This window comes from Anas acuta, chromosome 13 (assembly GCF_963932015.1).
Source record: "Anas acuta chromosome 13, bAnaAcu1.1, whole genome shotgun sequence".
Lineage (NCBI taxonomy): Eukaryota > Metazoa > Chordata > Aves > Anseriformes > Anatidae > Anas > Anas acuta.
In genome coordinates, this window is record NC_088991.1 from 4,686,512 (window position 1) to 4,700,469 (window position 13,958).

Consider the following 13,958-nt stretch of genomic DNA (forward strand, 5'->3'; position numbering starts at 1 on the left):
GCGTAGCTTCTACATTATCTATGTTCATTTTAGAGTCTGTGCCCATTCTGAAATATTAACACCCCTGCCAAGCTACTAAAAGCTCTTCCTGTAGAGATGAACTTAGTTTAAAAAAAAAAAAAAAAAAAAAAACAGCTCAAGCTTTGCTTTCTGTAGGTCTTTGCAAGTAACCGTTTATCAGTTGTAGAAACTTGTATGTCCAACTCTTGTATGTTGTGTGTATTTTTGCTTCATTTGAATAGTACATCTAATTACAGGTGTTTGTAAGGATTATGACAAATTTTGCTTGTTGCTCTGGGACTGGCAGAACATTGCATGTTTCTAATCTGATTTACTACATGTTCCTGTCAGCTTGGCTTTGTAATGTGTTCCTCCAGTTTATGTTTCATTCTCATTACTCATTGAATGTCTGTTTTTCAAAAACATCCATAGTTTTTTTTCTTTCAATGATGAGAGAGTCCAGCATATTCTGTTTCCATACAGATAGAACTGTTGTAGGACTGTTCAATCTCATTGTTATGTCTCAACACTGTTTTCTTTGTACTTGTAGAAAATTTGCAATTACTCCCTTCCTGTATACTTCCCTTCTAAGAAAAGAGAAAAGTTTATAATGTATAATTTACTAATATCACAATTCAGCCCTCATATTCAGTCTGCCCTAAGCCTATTTTCTTCAGTTACCCATAACTGGGTGTAGATTTAAAACAAATATCCTTATTGTAACTTCATAGTTACTCTTCCTGTTTGCTTATGCTGAAAATGAAGTGTTCTACTCTTCTGATAAGAGATGTTAAATTTAACTCTGCCTTCATTTATTTCAGGTACTCTGTGTATACTTGTGACCTTAGGTGTATCTAGTAACCAAAAATGTGCATATCTAAAAGAAATTATTCTTGCAGTATAGAAAATGATTTCACAGAAAATTATAACAATATCTTATGAAACAATGACATTCCTGATTGCCTTTGCCGTACAAATTTCAGCTTCATATCAATCTCAAATTGAAGTGCTGGAGAACACTCACTTTGCAGCTCTTTTTCATTTGCTTTTGTTCTACTTGTTTTTTTTTTTTGGCTATCGCTGAAAAATCATTTTCTAAGGTGTATCCTTTATGTCACTGCATGTTACAGCATCTTGCAAGTGTTTTTTACCGTGTTATAAAGCAATCTGTGACTTTTTTTTTGTTTCGATGCAAGTTTTTCACAGCTTACGAAAAGTGTGTTTTGTGTTACAGTGTAACTTGAATTAAAAATAAAAGCACAACCCAAAACTGTAAAACAGCTAGGGTGCTCACTTTCATGAATGATTTTAGTGTAAGAGAGAAAGTGGATCAGTAAGGCAGCACGGTGCAGCACTTTCTAGCAGATGACTGTTTTGCGAGGCATCCTTGACGTTTGCTTAGCAGAAAGTTGCCTCTTGTCCCAGCTTGACTGATGAGTGCTGTGTTAGCAACCAGCTAAATGAGGTGACCAGATGATTGTGGCTCTTTTTGCTTAGCAGTGGAAATATGGCACAATTTCAGCATCTTTTCAGCCTAGATAAAATCTGAATAATTCTTATGTAAACAAACACTGCAGCATTAAGATCAATATCATTAATAAAGCTGAACAGAGAAGTTAAATTTCTGGTGATTGTTCAAGAGCTATTAAAAAAAAAAGTCATCAGTCAAAAGCTTAGTCTTCACTACAGTGAACTCTCCAAATTAACCACTTAGTTTTTAAATAAATTCTGCAGTTAATGTTGGTCAAGTGTATATTTGTTCATATTCCACCAGCACGACTAGTAATAAAAGTGACAAGACCCAATTTTGTTTCCCAGCATGTTCATCAGCAGCTGTCACAAGGAGGTAGATTTAATTGTAAATCAGAATTTGGAACTAATACAAAATCCATGTAGCTGTCTTTTCCCAAAAGAAAGAATAGCTGGAGAACGAATACATTATTTTAATTTGAAGTCAGCAAATGCAAATGTATCTCTCAAATTAACAAGATGAGTGAGTCAGGTTTTTTGAACAGTAGTGCTGTTTCACTGTCTGTAGGATTTGAGTTCTCCTCCCCAGCTCTTCCTTCCTGTTTCCACCATGATAGTCAATAAAGCAGCTTTGCCCTTCGAAACAAAGAGCACAGGTGAACTAACTGCTGGCTCAATTTTCATGATGGCACTTACAATGACAGAAGTCACCAAGCACCCATCTAGAAGCACAATTTACATTAGCTGTTTTTAGGATTTTATTTTAAATGCATTTTCTTTATCTCGTACAAATCCCTCTTTGTGTGCTCTTTTAGCTTCTCAATGTAGCTTAAGTATATTTCTTACCAAGCAGAGGCAAATATGTGTTTGGTTTGGTACATTCATGTGACTTTTGTGGTAGCAATTTAGCACGTTTCGTTGCTCCTCTTAGGGTTCTGTGTTTATTTTTAAATAGCACTTCCAGCTTAGGTAGTAAACTTTTCCATGTTGATGGGCTTTAAATTTTATCCAGGTGGACACAAAGCATCTATGCTCTTGTTTACTTATGTTTTAGAAGAATACAGCTCCTTGTTTCGCAACATAACATGCAATTCAGTGCACCACATATTCAGCTTTCCATTGCTGTCCCAAGCTTCTCCTAACTAAGAATTGTTGTAATCCATACTGTGAAACTTTGGTCCATGTGTTGGCAGCATTTATATTCCTAAAGCTCTGGTGATACTGCTTACTGACTAAACTTCCCTTCTTTTACAGGGTAAAGTTGTGGAACGTGGTAGACATGCAGAACTTCTTGCAAGTCCTAGCAGTCTCTATTATGAAATGTGGCACACACAGAGCAGCAAAGTACTGAATAGTCATAATGATCCAAACTGGGGAGAGAAAAGTAATCAGATGTCCAAAGAGGAGGAAAGGAAGAAGCTACAAGAAGAAATTATCAATAGTGTGAAAGGCTGTGGAAACTGTTCGTGCTAAGTATGATCCTGGATTAATCTCTTATAGCAGGTTCCAATACACACAAGGTTACAGTGAAGCACAGCTCTTGTATTATTTTTTTTTTAAGTTAACATTCAGAAACTTCCTGGGTCTTGCAGTTTTACAGTTTCTCAGAGGGACGTAACTTCAACCAAAGGAGTTTTAATTCTACATCTTTGCAAATCTCCGATATTCAGTGGCAATCTGCAAGAGCTGAGTTTTTTTTTTCAAAAACTTTGAAGTTACTTCTCAAGTAAGAGTGTACTTTATGGCAATTTTTAGGCATTGGTAAATTCTCTTGGTAGTTGCTTTGAGATGGATTATTAAATTGTAAACAGACTTGTCCTTGATTTAGATTTTCTCATCATTATTGATTGATAAATGTCATGTTTTAATTGTAATTAGGCTAATTTGAGCTCAGTTGCTAGTGAGGAAGATGCAATTTAAATTCTGGAGTGGTGTTCTGGTTTAAAATTTTCTTCCATGTGAAGAAGAAAAGCTTCAACAAAATATTGCAGGTTTCTAGTAGCAAGCTAAGTATTGGAATAATCCACCTCGCTCTTACAAAACACCTCTCATAACAGACTATCTGGAAATGTATTGGTATTCTTTTAAAAAGAACATGAATATTTTTAAGAGCTGGCAAAAACCTGGAATTGAAAAAATTTGGTACAACTTTACAGAAAATTTACAGAAAACATACGAAACATTTCATGTATATACTAAGAATCTGAAGCTTTTCCTTAATTAAAAAATAAAGTCCAAGTTCAGGATTCCTTATCTTCAACATCTGTTATAGTAGTCAAAGCAGAATGAAGTCACTTCTTTCTGTTTCAGTGATGGTCTTAGGGAGCAATTAAGATTCAATAAAAACTTCCATGAATTTCTATTATGTCATTAATGTGTGAGAAAATGACCTGGATAATATTGAAAGTGCAGCTGCAAGAATCTCCAGATTTCAATAGTCAAAATGTCTTCAGTGCCCAGAAACCTCAATCTTTGTGATTTGCAAGACACAATGGGATTGTATTTTTTTAGGCCTTATCTCTTCAAGGAGATTTACCATATCTATTTATCACTAGTTACTCTGGTATAATTCCCCATTTTGGAATTAAAAAATAAAAAGTCTTGGATGTTGAAAAGCAACTGTTTTGTTGTTTGTTTTTTTTTTTTTTTCTGGGAAATTATACCAGTATAATTACACCCCTATAATTACACTAGTAAATCAGGTGCAAAATTTCTTAGATTGGGCACTAGCAAAGCACTGAATTTGGTGCTTCTGGAAACTTACTTCTGAATAGCATTTGTTCTTTTGTTATACTCTACTCTTCAATAAAATATAGGAACAGTAACGTAAAGGAACTAAAACCTTTATATTTTTTGCTACTCACTCATTTTCTCTCTATGACAGGTTTTTCCCCCCACCATTGTGATTAATCCCCAGTTAAAAATTACTTGAAAATTGTATCAAACACAGGGACTTTTATTTTCATCCTCTGAGTCCGCAAGCCTTGCTAATGTAGTGACAGTTCAGAATTCCTTTAGCTTACAATCTTCCTTTTCTTTTTACTAATTAATTCTTTTTTATTTTTTAACAGCAGTATGGTTGATTATAAAGGTGCAGTTATCTCTGAACGGCCAAAAACAGTTAGCAAAAGGTTGATGCAAGTGTTGAGATGTCTCCCTTTCCTATATTGCGGCTAATAAAAAATAAAAATAGATTTAAAAAAAAACCACACCCACAAAGAAAACATGTCATCTCTCTCTGATCTCCCTTCACACCTCAAGAGCTAGTTTTTGGAATTAAATATTTTTTCTGCTGCTTCATACAGTGCATAATGTAGAAAGGCTGTAAATAGTATTTCAATTAAGAACATTATTTTTCCCTTTTGGCACAAGCTTTAGAAATGTCACAAGTCTGAAAAATAGAGGAAAAGTTGTTTTTTTTCTTGACGAACAATTTCCCATATTGCAGGGCTTAGACATCCTACTAATTGTCTGAAGTTGATGCAGAAGCTAGCATTATCTTCTAAACAGTCTGAACCCAAAAGCCATTTTAATGCCATGCTTGATTGTGAAGGTAAGTTTTCAGGTTAACAAATGGTTATACAAAGCTGATGTCTTTAATCACTGCGGATGGATTCTGCAAATGCCCCAAGAGTCTTGAGTATTACAGGTTTGGGTCAAAGACTGTTTTCAGATGGTAAATACAAGAAGTGGTCAAAGTTTAAACCTGTAAAAGGTTTGGTGTACCTGTAAGGCCATTACCTGTCTCTGCCATCATTTTTGGTGCCAATCCACATGCTGAAGCTTTGAGCAAACTGTATGACTGCTATTAATCTTTCACAAAGACATTTCCTAAAAAAAGGAGGGTAGTCACACAGAGTATTTGTTTTAAAGAGTTAAGGTGAGGTTTTGGAGATGTCTAATAACTTGCTGTGTTGCGGAGCTGCTAGATAAACACTCTGGCTGCTTTGTTGCTTTATCTGAGTGAATGGTTTTTGTGCACTTGTCCATCCGCTTCTTAGGCACAGGTTACCAAAATACGTTTTCCCATTATAAATTTAGCAGCAGCACACAAGAAATGGAAAACCAAAAAGGTTAATGATAGCAAAAGCTCCCCCAGTTACCTGTGCGATTTAAATGGTGAAACACTTCCTGTAAAAGCAGAACAAGGCAATGCGTAGCTGGAGTTGTAAATAAGCAAATGAGGCTCCTCTGCTGTCAGCAGCCTCACACAATTCTGTTGAATGGCTGCAGTGATAAAATACTGAGCGATGTGTTTAGCTTGTGAGCAGGCATCTTGGAGAAGTAGTAGCAATGCTCGGTGAGTCTTTTGTCTGCTAGAAGGTAAAACTTTTTTTTGTCTTAGACTTTTTGTTGTTTGTTTTGGAGTTTTTATGTACTGTGACTCCAAAAGGTCACCATTTTCAGCAGACATTTAAAACACAATGATGGGAGAGTCATGTCTTCGAGGGCTTGGTCACTGTAGTACATCAAGTCTTAAGATGGTATGCATGGCATCTCTTTATAAAGCCTTACAATTTTAGAGGAAAATGCTATATTTTGAACTCATTCTAATAACCTCAGTGAATTTTAGTAGTTCTGCTTCTCTGTAGTCTGGAACACCACTTATTCTAAACAACAGCCTTTCATATTCTGGAAATTTCCCTGGACTTTTAGCTGGTCAATTTTCAAAAGTCAAATCATCTAGTACCATTATAAAACCTGTTCGCGTTTTTAGAGTGGAAAAAGCCATTCACTTTTTTTTCTGCTTTATTTATAAAGGAGATGTATTTGTGAAAAATAGGCATAAAAAAGCGGCCGCTTCTTGCAGTATATAGTCAACTGTAAACTTAGAAAATTTAGTTTTAATCTGTATGCAAGATCTTTTAAGCATAAGAAACAACACGTTTTGCCTGTTGTAACCTCTAGGTTAGCAAACCACGTAGTTGGTGGAGAGGTTGATGGTGTTTTGGTTGTTACAAATGGAAGTTTATAACTTGCTACTTGCAGATGACCCCTCAGTTTATTCTCAGCAGTGCTGTTATATAGGTTAGTAGTTACCTAAATCTCTTAAAATTAAGGTTTTAAATTATGTGCAAACTTCTTTTCAGAATGGAAATGTAAAATATACATTGTACAGTAAGCTGATAATGTTCAAGAACAACAAGAGATATCTTAAGATCATATTGTGTAAACAGCTTGATGGAAGACTTCTTACCCTGACTCCTCTTGTTCATCTGTGTACAGATAATTATTACTAAATAAAGGATTTATCTTTGTGAATAGATACGGGTGTCCTGTTAAAATGATTTTAATAACAGCTAAGGGAGTATGGCTTCTCCACCTAGCAAGGGGAGCTCTGAATTGACTTTTCTAGCAAAAGCAATTGTTTGCAATGTTTGGGAATGACAGTGAAATCCCTAACTAATTACAGGGCTGTGGGTTAGCATAAGGCAACCAAATTCCAGATGATCAATTAGAAAGGTAAGTTTGTGTAGTGCACACAGATTCTCTTCCCATCAGCTTCTGTCTCTTTAAACTTCAGTGTACTGAGCTGCAAAGCCATATGAAGAGCACTCACGTTAGATGCATCATGCTGATGAGAACGAAAATCTGTTGTTAAAAAGCTTGACTGTTTCTTACTTGAAAATGCTGTATTTTTATAAATGTGAACTGTTTTACCTCTTTAGCACTGAACCTGAGAACAATAGAAGTAGATCTCTTTAAAGAATTTGCTTGAACCTTCTCTTGATGTGCCATTGGGTCTAGTTACTGACTGAAGATCATTTTGTGCAGCTGTAACGCGAGTTTCTCCTTATCAAATGAGAAGGCAAGATATGGTTTTTATTTACATGTGGTTTTGATGGTTCTTCTCTTGTACTGTGCACCATGTTGATCCGAGCCACAGTAGCTGCTGGTCCTGCTGTCGTTCTGTTTCAAAGCTCCGGTCACCGAGCACTGCATGGTCTCACAAAGTGCGCTGCGTGTCTGGAATGAAGGACGTGAGATCCAGGAGCAAGCTGCTGTTTTCAAGGATGACTGGATGAACTTCCAGCTGTTGTTTCTAAAGGTTCATTTGCTTTTCTTTAAATCTTTAGTGGTACTGTGCAGGAATACTCTATAAATGCTTACTGACAAAAATGTCATTAATTTTTGAGGAGGAAGAGCTATAATGGGAGTGTGTTTTTAATTCATGTATACATATAACTTCTATTCGTACTAATTTGAGTTGCATGTGTGCATCAAGGAAAACAGTAATTACAAATCTAGCATTTTCCAATCTTCACATAAATTAGGAATCATTTTGAGGTTACCATGCTCATTTAACATCCCATCTGTGTTCCCACAATGGTTGCAGAAGTGACAATTTAATATTCTATCGATTATCCACTGTTTCCCAGTAAAACATTTCCTGTGACATGTGTTTTGGTTCATTGAGCATCTAAACACTTTTCCCTACCTTCCATCCTGACTTCTACTGGAAATTACAGTTTCGGCCAGCACGCAGGACAGGAAATCTGATGGCAGCCGGATGCATTTGTAACTGAATGCTGATGTGCTTGTCATATTTCTTAGAAGAAGCCAGAGCATCTTTCTGAAATAGTGATTAAAAGCTGTGTGAAGTGATTTGGCAGTACTCTGACATATGGTTGTCTTGTTAACGAAATTGTCAGTGGTGAAATTTTGGTTATCTGAGTGTCCTGTAGACTTGAGGTTTTAGAATTTGGATGCAACATTAGTGCATAAACCCAATTTCTTCTTAAGAAAATCCTCAGATGCTTAGTGCCTGAAAAATATATATTAAATCCCTGTTATATGACTTTAGTCTCAACATCTGTGGAAATTGATCAAAACTCAGGGAAAAGACTGGAGCTTTATGCAGCTTGGAAGCCCAGCAGAAACTGAGAGATCCCCCAGGGAGAGGTGTGCAGGCTAAGGTTGTTCCAGTCCCCACATCCCTCTCGTCAGCCACCAGGACACGGCCAGAGCCCATCAGTTGCACTTAAAGTAAGGAAGTTTTCTCTAGCCAGGCCTGGTTGGCCCTGGAAAGTGCTGGTCAAATACCTGGAAGCGTTGCAGTATGTTGCTGTGTACCTGAGGGGACGTATTGCTGCTTATCCTCCGGGGGATGTGTCAGGAGGGAGCCCAAAACACTGCTGTGTGCAGCCACAGAGTGCCTGTCTGCAGGGCCATCTGCTCAGCCCCACCACAGCCCTCTGTACGTGCAGTATTGCTGCTCACACTGGCAAGCCACTGGTGCAACGTGGTTTGTGTGCATAATTCAACCTAGGACTTCTCCAAGCTGCTGTGTAAGTTCCCTACAACCTACAGCTGCGCTGGAGTCATGACCACAGGCACTTGGTGTTTCAGCACAGGGTCTGTTTCTCAGATGAGAAGTGCTGGTTGTACTAAGCTGCATGGTAGTGGGGAAAAAAAATAATTTAAAAATCATTTTTACATGTGTCTCAGGGCAGAATTTAAAATAGCATCCCTGATGTTAAAAGACTAATGTGACTTCTCAGCTCCCCCACATTTCATTTCCAGTTTTCAGTGCTTTGTAGCCCTTCATAAAATTGTCAAGCGTTTATATCACACCAACTTAAAATGTGTCTTGTAAAGCTATCAGACTTATCCTGGAGAGTAGGGGGGGAAGAAGAGAATTTTTTCCCTTTCATTATGGAGAGGAAGAAACAGGCTGGAACACCATATATCAACTTGTGTTACATCCTTTGAATGCATTGTAAAGTGCTCTACAAGTGTCATCTGAGGATTTTACTGGCCTTGTGCAAGCCCCAATAAATGTTTTGAAACGTTGAGGTTGAAAAGAAAATATTTCAGTTAAAAAAACCCTTTTCATTATTTTTATTAATGTATGCTCGTGTTTTTACACAGGGATGTAAAAAATCTTTATTTCTTCAGTGATTTGAAAAAGGTCCTGGCTTTTGAAGAAGGTTGAGCCTATTTACAATGAAAACCAGGGAATGCTTTCTGGTTTAAAAAAAAAAAAAAAGCATTTGCAGAATTTGTAAAAGGTGATGAGGGGCAAGGGGTTGTTGATGCTGTTTAACTGTTACGTGGTACAAGTAATCTAGGATATTTGGCAGGATACAAGGGAGGGGAAGGAGCACAAAACAAAAGTGTTTTAGGCTGGAGTTGTTACATCCACCCTGTGCAAAGTTCACACGGGTTTATTTCAAAGCTTGTATGGGGGTTGGGTGGGTAATGGGTTTGGGGTGTTTGGACCAGAAAAACACGCACCTGGTCAAGTCTTACGACAATCCTGCAGTCTCAGCTGGAAAGAAGTTTCAAGGAACAGCTTAATAAATGGTAGCAAGTTAAGCAAAACAACTAAAACCTAAGAAGTAATGTATTGCTGTGATGTCAGGAAGCTGCAGTATGAAGTAACTGAATGTCAGGTGAACTTGTCCAGCTGTCCCAGAGGTTGCATGGTGGATGTCACAACTATCTGTAGCATTAACAAGAGAAATACCCTGGCAGAGTTTAGACTTTTAAATGGTTGAATTTGGGCTTCTATGCATCTGTGAAGTAGAAAGCGTATGTATATAGCTGAGACTTGTTTAAGGTGGAGGCTGGGAAGAATTTTAAAAGATTAGGTGTTCCACAATATAATTTTTCAGGTTCCTGACATTTACTTTTGGGGGTGTGGAGGGCATTGGTTCATGGTCAGTGTTGTGCTGTGTGTGCACCGTAGGCGACCATCATGGAAGTTACTGAAAATGGCACTGGCCATAGCAGTGTCCCCTAAGTTTCTAGGGCAAAAATAAATGATGACCTGAAGTTGTACAGTGTGATGACTTTTTTTTTTAATGCATGACAGTATTTGAATATAAATGGCACAGAAAGAAAAATTCAGGGGAATAGTGGGGAGAACGACCTTTAAAATCAATCCCTTAACTGCAAGCTTTCCATGCTGGTCTTGGCCTCACCAAACAGTGGCTGCTTGCAGGAGTTTTTCTTGTAGCCTCTTCAAGCACCCAAATCAGTGCTTGATAGGACCCTGTGCTGCTGCTCTGCGCTGCTGCAAAGAGCACGCCTGGCTGTTGAACTGCATGTTTGGGTGCTGTGCCTTTGTCTCTGAGTTCATTTCCCCTCAGCCTTGTGCTTTCGTGCCAGTCCCCTGGAAATCTCCAGCCCGTCGAAGCCTTCCTGCACCAAATGTACAATTCTTGAAACTTCACCTGCTGAATCACAGCGTGGGCAAGTTACCTGTCGCTAAAGAGGAGGATTCCTGGATGTGCCAGCAGCATGCAAAGCTGCACATTAGGATGTTTTTAAAAGCACCTGATTTTGCCTGAGCTGTGCTACCAGCAGAATCAGCAGCTGGAATTTCCAATGGGTGTTAGGTTCTCAAATCACTAAATCTTTTGTAGCAAAACGTGGCTGTAGGTAAGACTTCTAGAGCTCCCCTTGTGCATCTCATGTCATAGCTTTGCACGTGAGTTACCATAATTCGGTCAGACTTGGCTGGATGCTTCTGTGATGCAACAGCTCTCAGCCACAATCTGGAAAGTGTTCTCCTGCACTGCAGCTCGTAATGCTTGCCTTGAGCACAGTACGCACTGGAGTGATATGTTTAAAATATTTTATATCTTTTTGGAGATGTGTATGCAGATCACATGTAACACTCGACTCTGAATTCATACAGAAAAGGCCATCATGCCTCACCATCAAGCCCTGTGTACTAAATACAAACCCAGAGACCACAGTTAATGAAAGGAGGAACAAGAAACGACTGAAGGCAGGCTGCAAAATTAAGAAGATTACCTAGTATAAATAGCATAAAAGTAATTTACAGCAAGTCAAAGGCAAATAAGGCTTGTTTGCTGTATTTCCCTTTTGTTCTCACTACTTCTCAATGGATGATCAGCTCTGGAAGCTGACAAAAAGTGTTTTATGTTGATTATTTTGTGGATTTTGTGTCCTTTTAATTTAAGGTCCCAAGCTTTCTCGCTGTTTAGTCTACTGGAAAGCAGTCCAGTTCTTGCAAATAAGTGTCCATGTGATTCTAATAAGTGTCTAGAAAAGCAAATCCTACAAGTGGCTGTGTTTTCAGTCTCAGGTATCCAAGTCTTGGTGGAAATCCATTCAGTGGAAATGCAAGCTCACCTCTAATAGCCATCTCTGATTTAGACCACAGCTGCTTTACTGGCCTTTGAGCTGTCCTGCGCAGATCCTGGTCTAACTAGCAAACTGTACAGACTTGCTTAGTCCTTAAATTCCACTGGATGCATCTCTTGAGTACTTTGCTCAAAGAAACGTTAAGTATTTTACTAAATCTGCCAATTTTAGCTGTTTGACAACTTTGAGTTTGGTCTGACAGCTCACATCATCAGTCAGAACGTGATGAGCAGAGTAAGGGGCTGCAGTGCTCGATGGTGGCTTACGGGGAATCTTGTAATAACAATCAGCTAGAGAAAGTTGGAAAGCTGTGACAATCTGTAAACTGTGCGTGGCATCTGGTAAACGCTTGTTTTTTGTCCCTGTTGGCTGTAGTGAGATGCAGGCGGCTGTGGAAGTGGGGTGGCTGTGTCCCGGAGTGGGAGCAGAAAGTGGTCTTCTTGGCCCCATGTTGTCATTTGGGTGAATTTCTGTGTAAACGACCACAGCCCATTCTTAATGCTTGAGACAGATCAAAAAGTAGTTACTCAACAGATTATTTCTCTCTGACTGCAGGAGATAACGATGTGAAAATAGTTAGCCTGTGAACTTCGCAGGGAACACAAGAGGAGAGGAACTTCGTGGAGTCCTTGCAGTTGAGTGCCGTGACACGACCAGTGCTATCTACATGGGGGGTGAAGGCAGGCTTAATGGCTTTATGGTTCAAAGCAACTTGGTGACGATTTAAAATGAAATGGGCAGCGTTAGAGATATAAGCTCACAGGTGCACGTATGCCATCTCCATGTAGAAGGTCCTGAACTTGCAAGATGTGTAACTGTGGCCAATTAAGGAGAAGAGCTGTGACTTTCTACCAGGAAAGAATCCCTGCTAGATGAGTTTGTTATGCCCTGTGACTGAAGTATATGCTTCCTGGCAGCGGAACAAGGCTTCCTCTATGATTTATTTTGAAGGCAACATCAACTTGTTTTAATGCACACTTGTTCTAAAGTTGTCATTACTGAACCTGTTTGAAGAGCTGTTGGAGTAGCTGCACAGAAGCTGCAGCAAACAGTGATTTACCAGGTAGTGGCAATGTAGCCAACTAAATTCAGATGGTGCTCTTCTCTAAAATAGGTGCAAAAAAAGAACATGGCCTCAGAAAAAATGTGTACTTGCTGAATCATCCAACTGTTACCGCCAGAGCTTGTGAGTCAGAGATCATACAACAGAGGTGGGCAACAGCTATTGATAAAGATAGTGAATATGTGAAGGAAGCCCTTGGCGCTCTCTAAGCCTCTTGATGTTGTTTGACCAGATGTTCAGAATGCACAACAGGAAAAAAACTGATCAGCCATGTTGTGGCTGACTAATATCTCTTTACCCATTGACTAGCTGTCCATAAACACAGGAAATGAACTAATTATTTTAAAACAAAATCAGCCCAAGTGACTCAAAAAAAGAATCATTGAGCTTTCTGTTTTTTCCCCAAGAGCTTCTCCAGCAGTTTGTGGTTCTTTCAGGCTCCATACCTTCTCGGCAGGCTGGGGTCAGACTGGGCCAGAGCATCATTGATCCTATGGAATGAGTCACCTTGAAGCTGCTCTCTGGGGCAGATTGGCAAGTGATCTTTGTGGATCAGCATGCAGATGGCACTCTGATGTCGTGGCCTGTTCCTAAAAGTGCCAGGAGTTATATAGCTCCATAAGGATTCGGTGGAACATCTTAAAATGATTCCAGAGTGCTGCCAAGGTATGAGAAGGTTTATAATCCACAAACTAGCTACTAGGACTAGTTAGGGAAAAGTGTGATGCAAGCAGGGTGCTGTTACCTACACCCTGGACTTGCAGGCTGCATGCCCAGGGAGTGCGTACGTGAACCTTTCCAAGGTGACCAAGCACTTCTATTGGAGTAGCCTCAAGTGCAAAGCCAACATCTGCAGCTGAGCTCTGTGTGTTTCCATGTTTTTGAAGAGGAGCAGGAAGAACTGAATGTGTATTTGCTCTATACGGCAGATGTCCAAACCTTTCTAAATGTTTAGTGTCTGTGGACCTCAAAGTCTGGGTTATTACTGTTATCACAAAAGGTTCTATGAATAAAGGTTGGAAATTGAGACCTTGGTATAAAGTCCTATAGATTAATTGCCTTGACTCCCTTTTGCCAGATGAGGTAAGGTTACTTCGCACAGGCAGTGCAATTACCTGCTGTACAAATGGGGAATGAAATTGCAACTTTGCACGTGATTTTCAGGAAGACACCCAAACTACAAGCTATCTAGCAGATCGGCTGCCCTCCTTGTTGGAAGAAAAGCTTGCATTGTTCTCTGGGGAAACAATAGATTTGAAGACATCCATCTTTTTAGATGTGGCCTTGCAAAGTGTCCTGTGAAAGA

At 39.0% G+C, this 13,958-nt stretch overlaps 1 protein-coding gene across 1 annotated transcript in view; it reads left to right on the top strand.

Moving 5' to 3' along the window:
• The window catches only part of ABCB7 (ATP binding cassette subfamily B member 7), a 40,837-nt gene extending 36,161 nt beyond the window's left edge, over positions 1-4,676 (top strand). Inside the window, exon 16 of the mRNA XM_068696718.1 lies at positions 2,725-4,676. Coding sequence (XP_068552819.1) covers positions 2,725-2,943 — 219 coding nt within the window. The 3' untranslated portion in view covers positions 2,944-4,676. The remainder of the gene's footprint in view (positions 1-2,724) is intronic.
• The last annotated feature ends 9,282 nt before the right edge of the window (positions 4,677-13,958 follow it).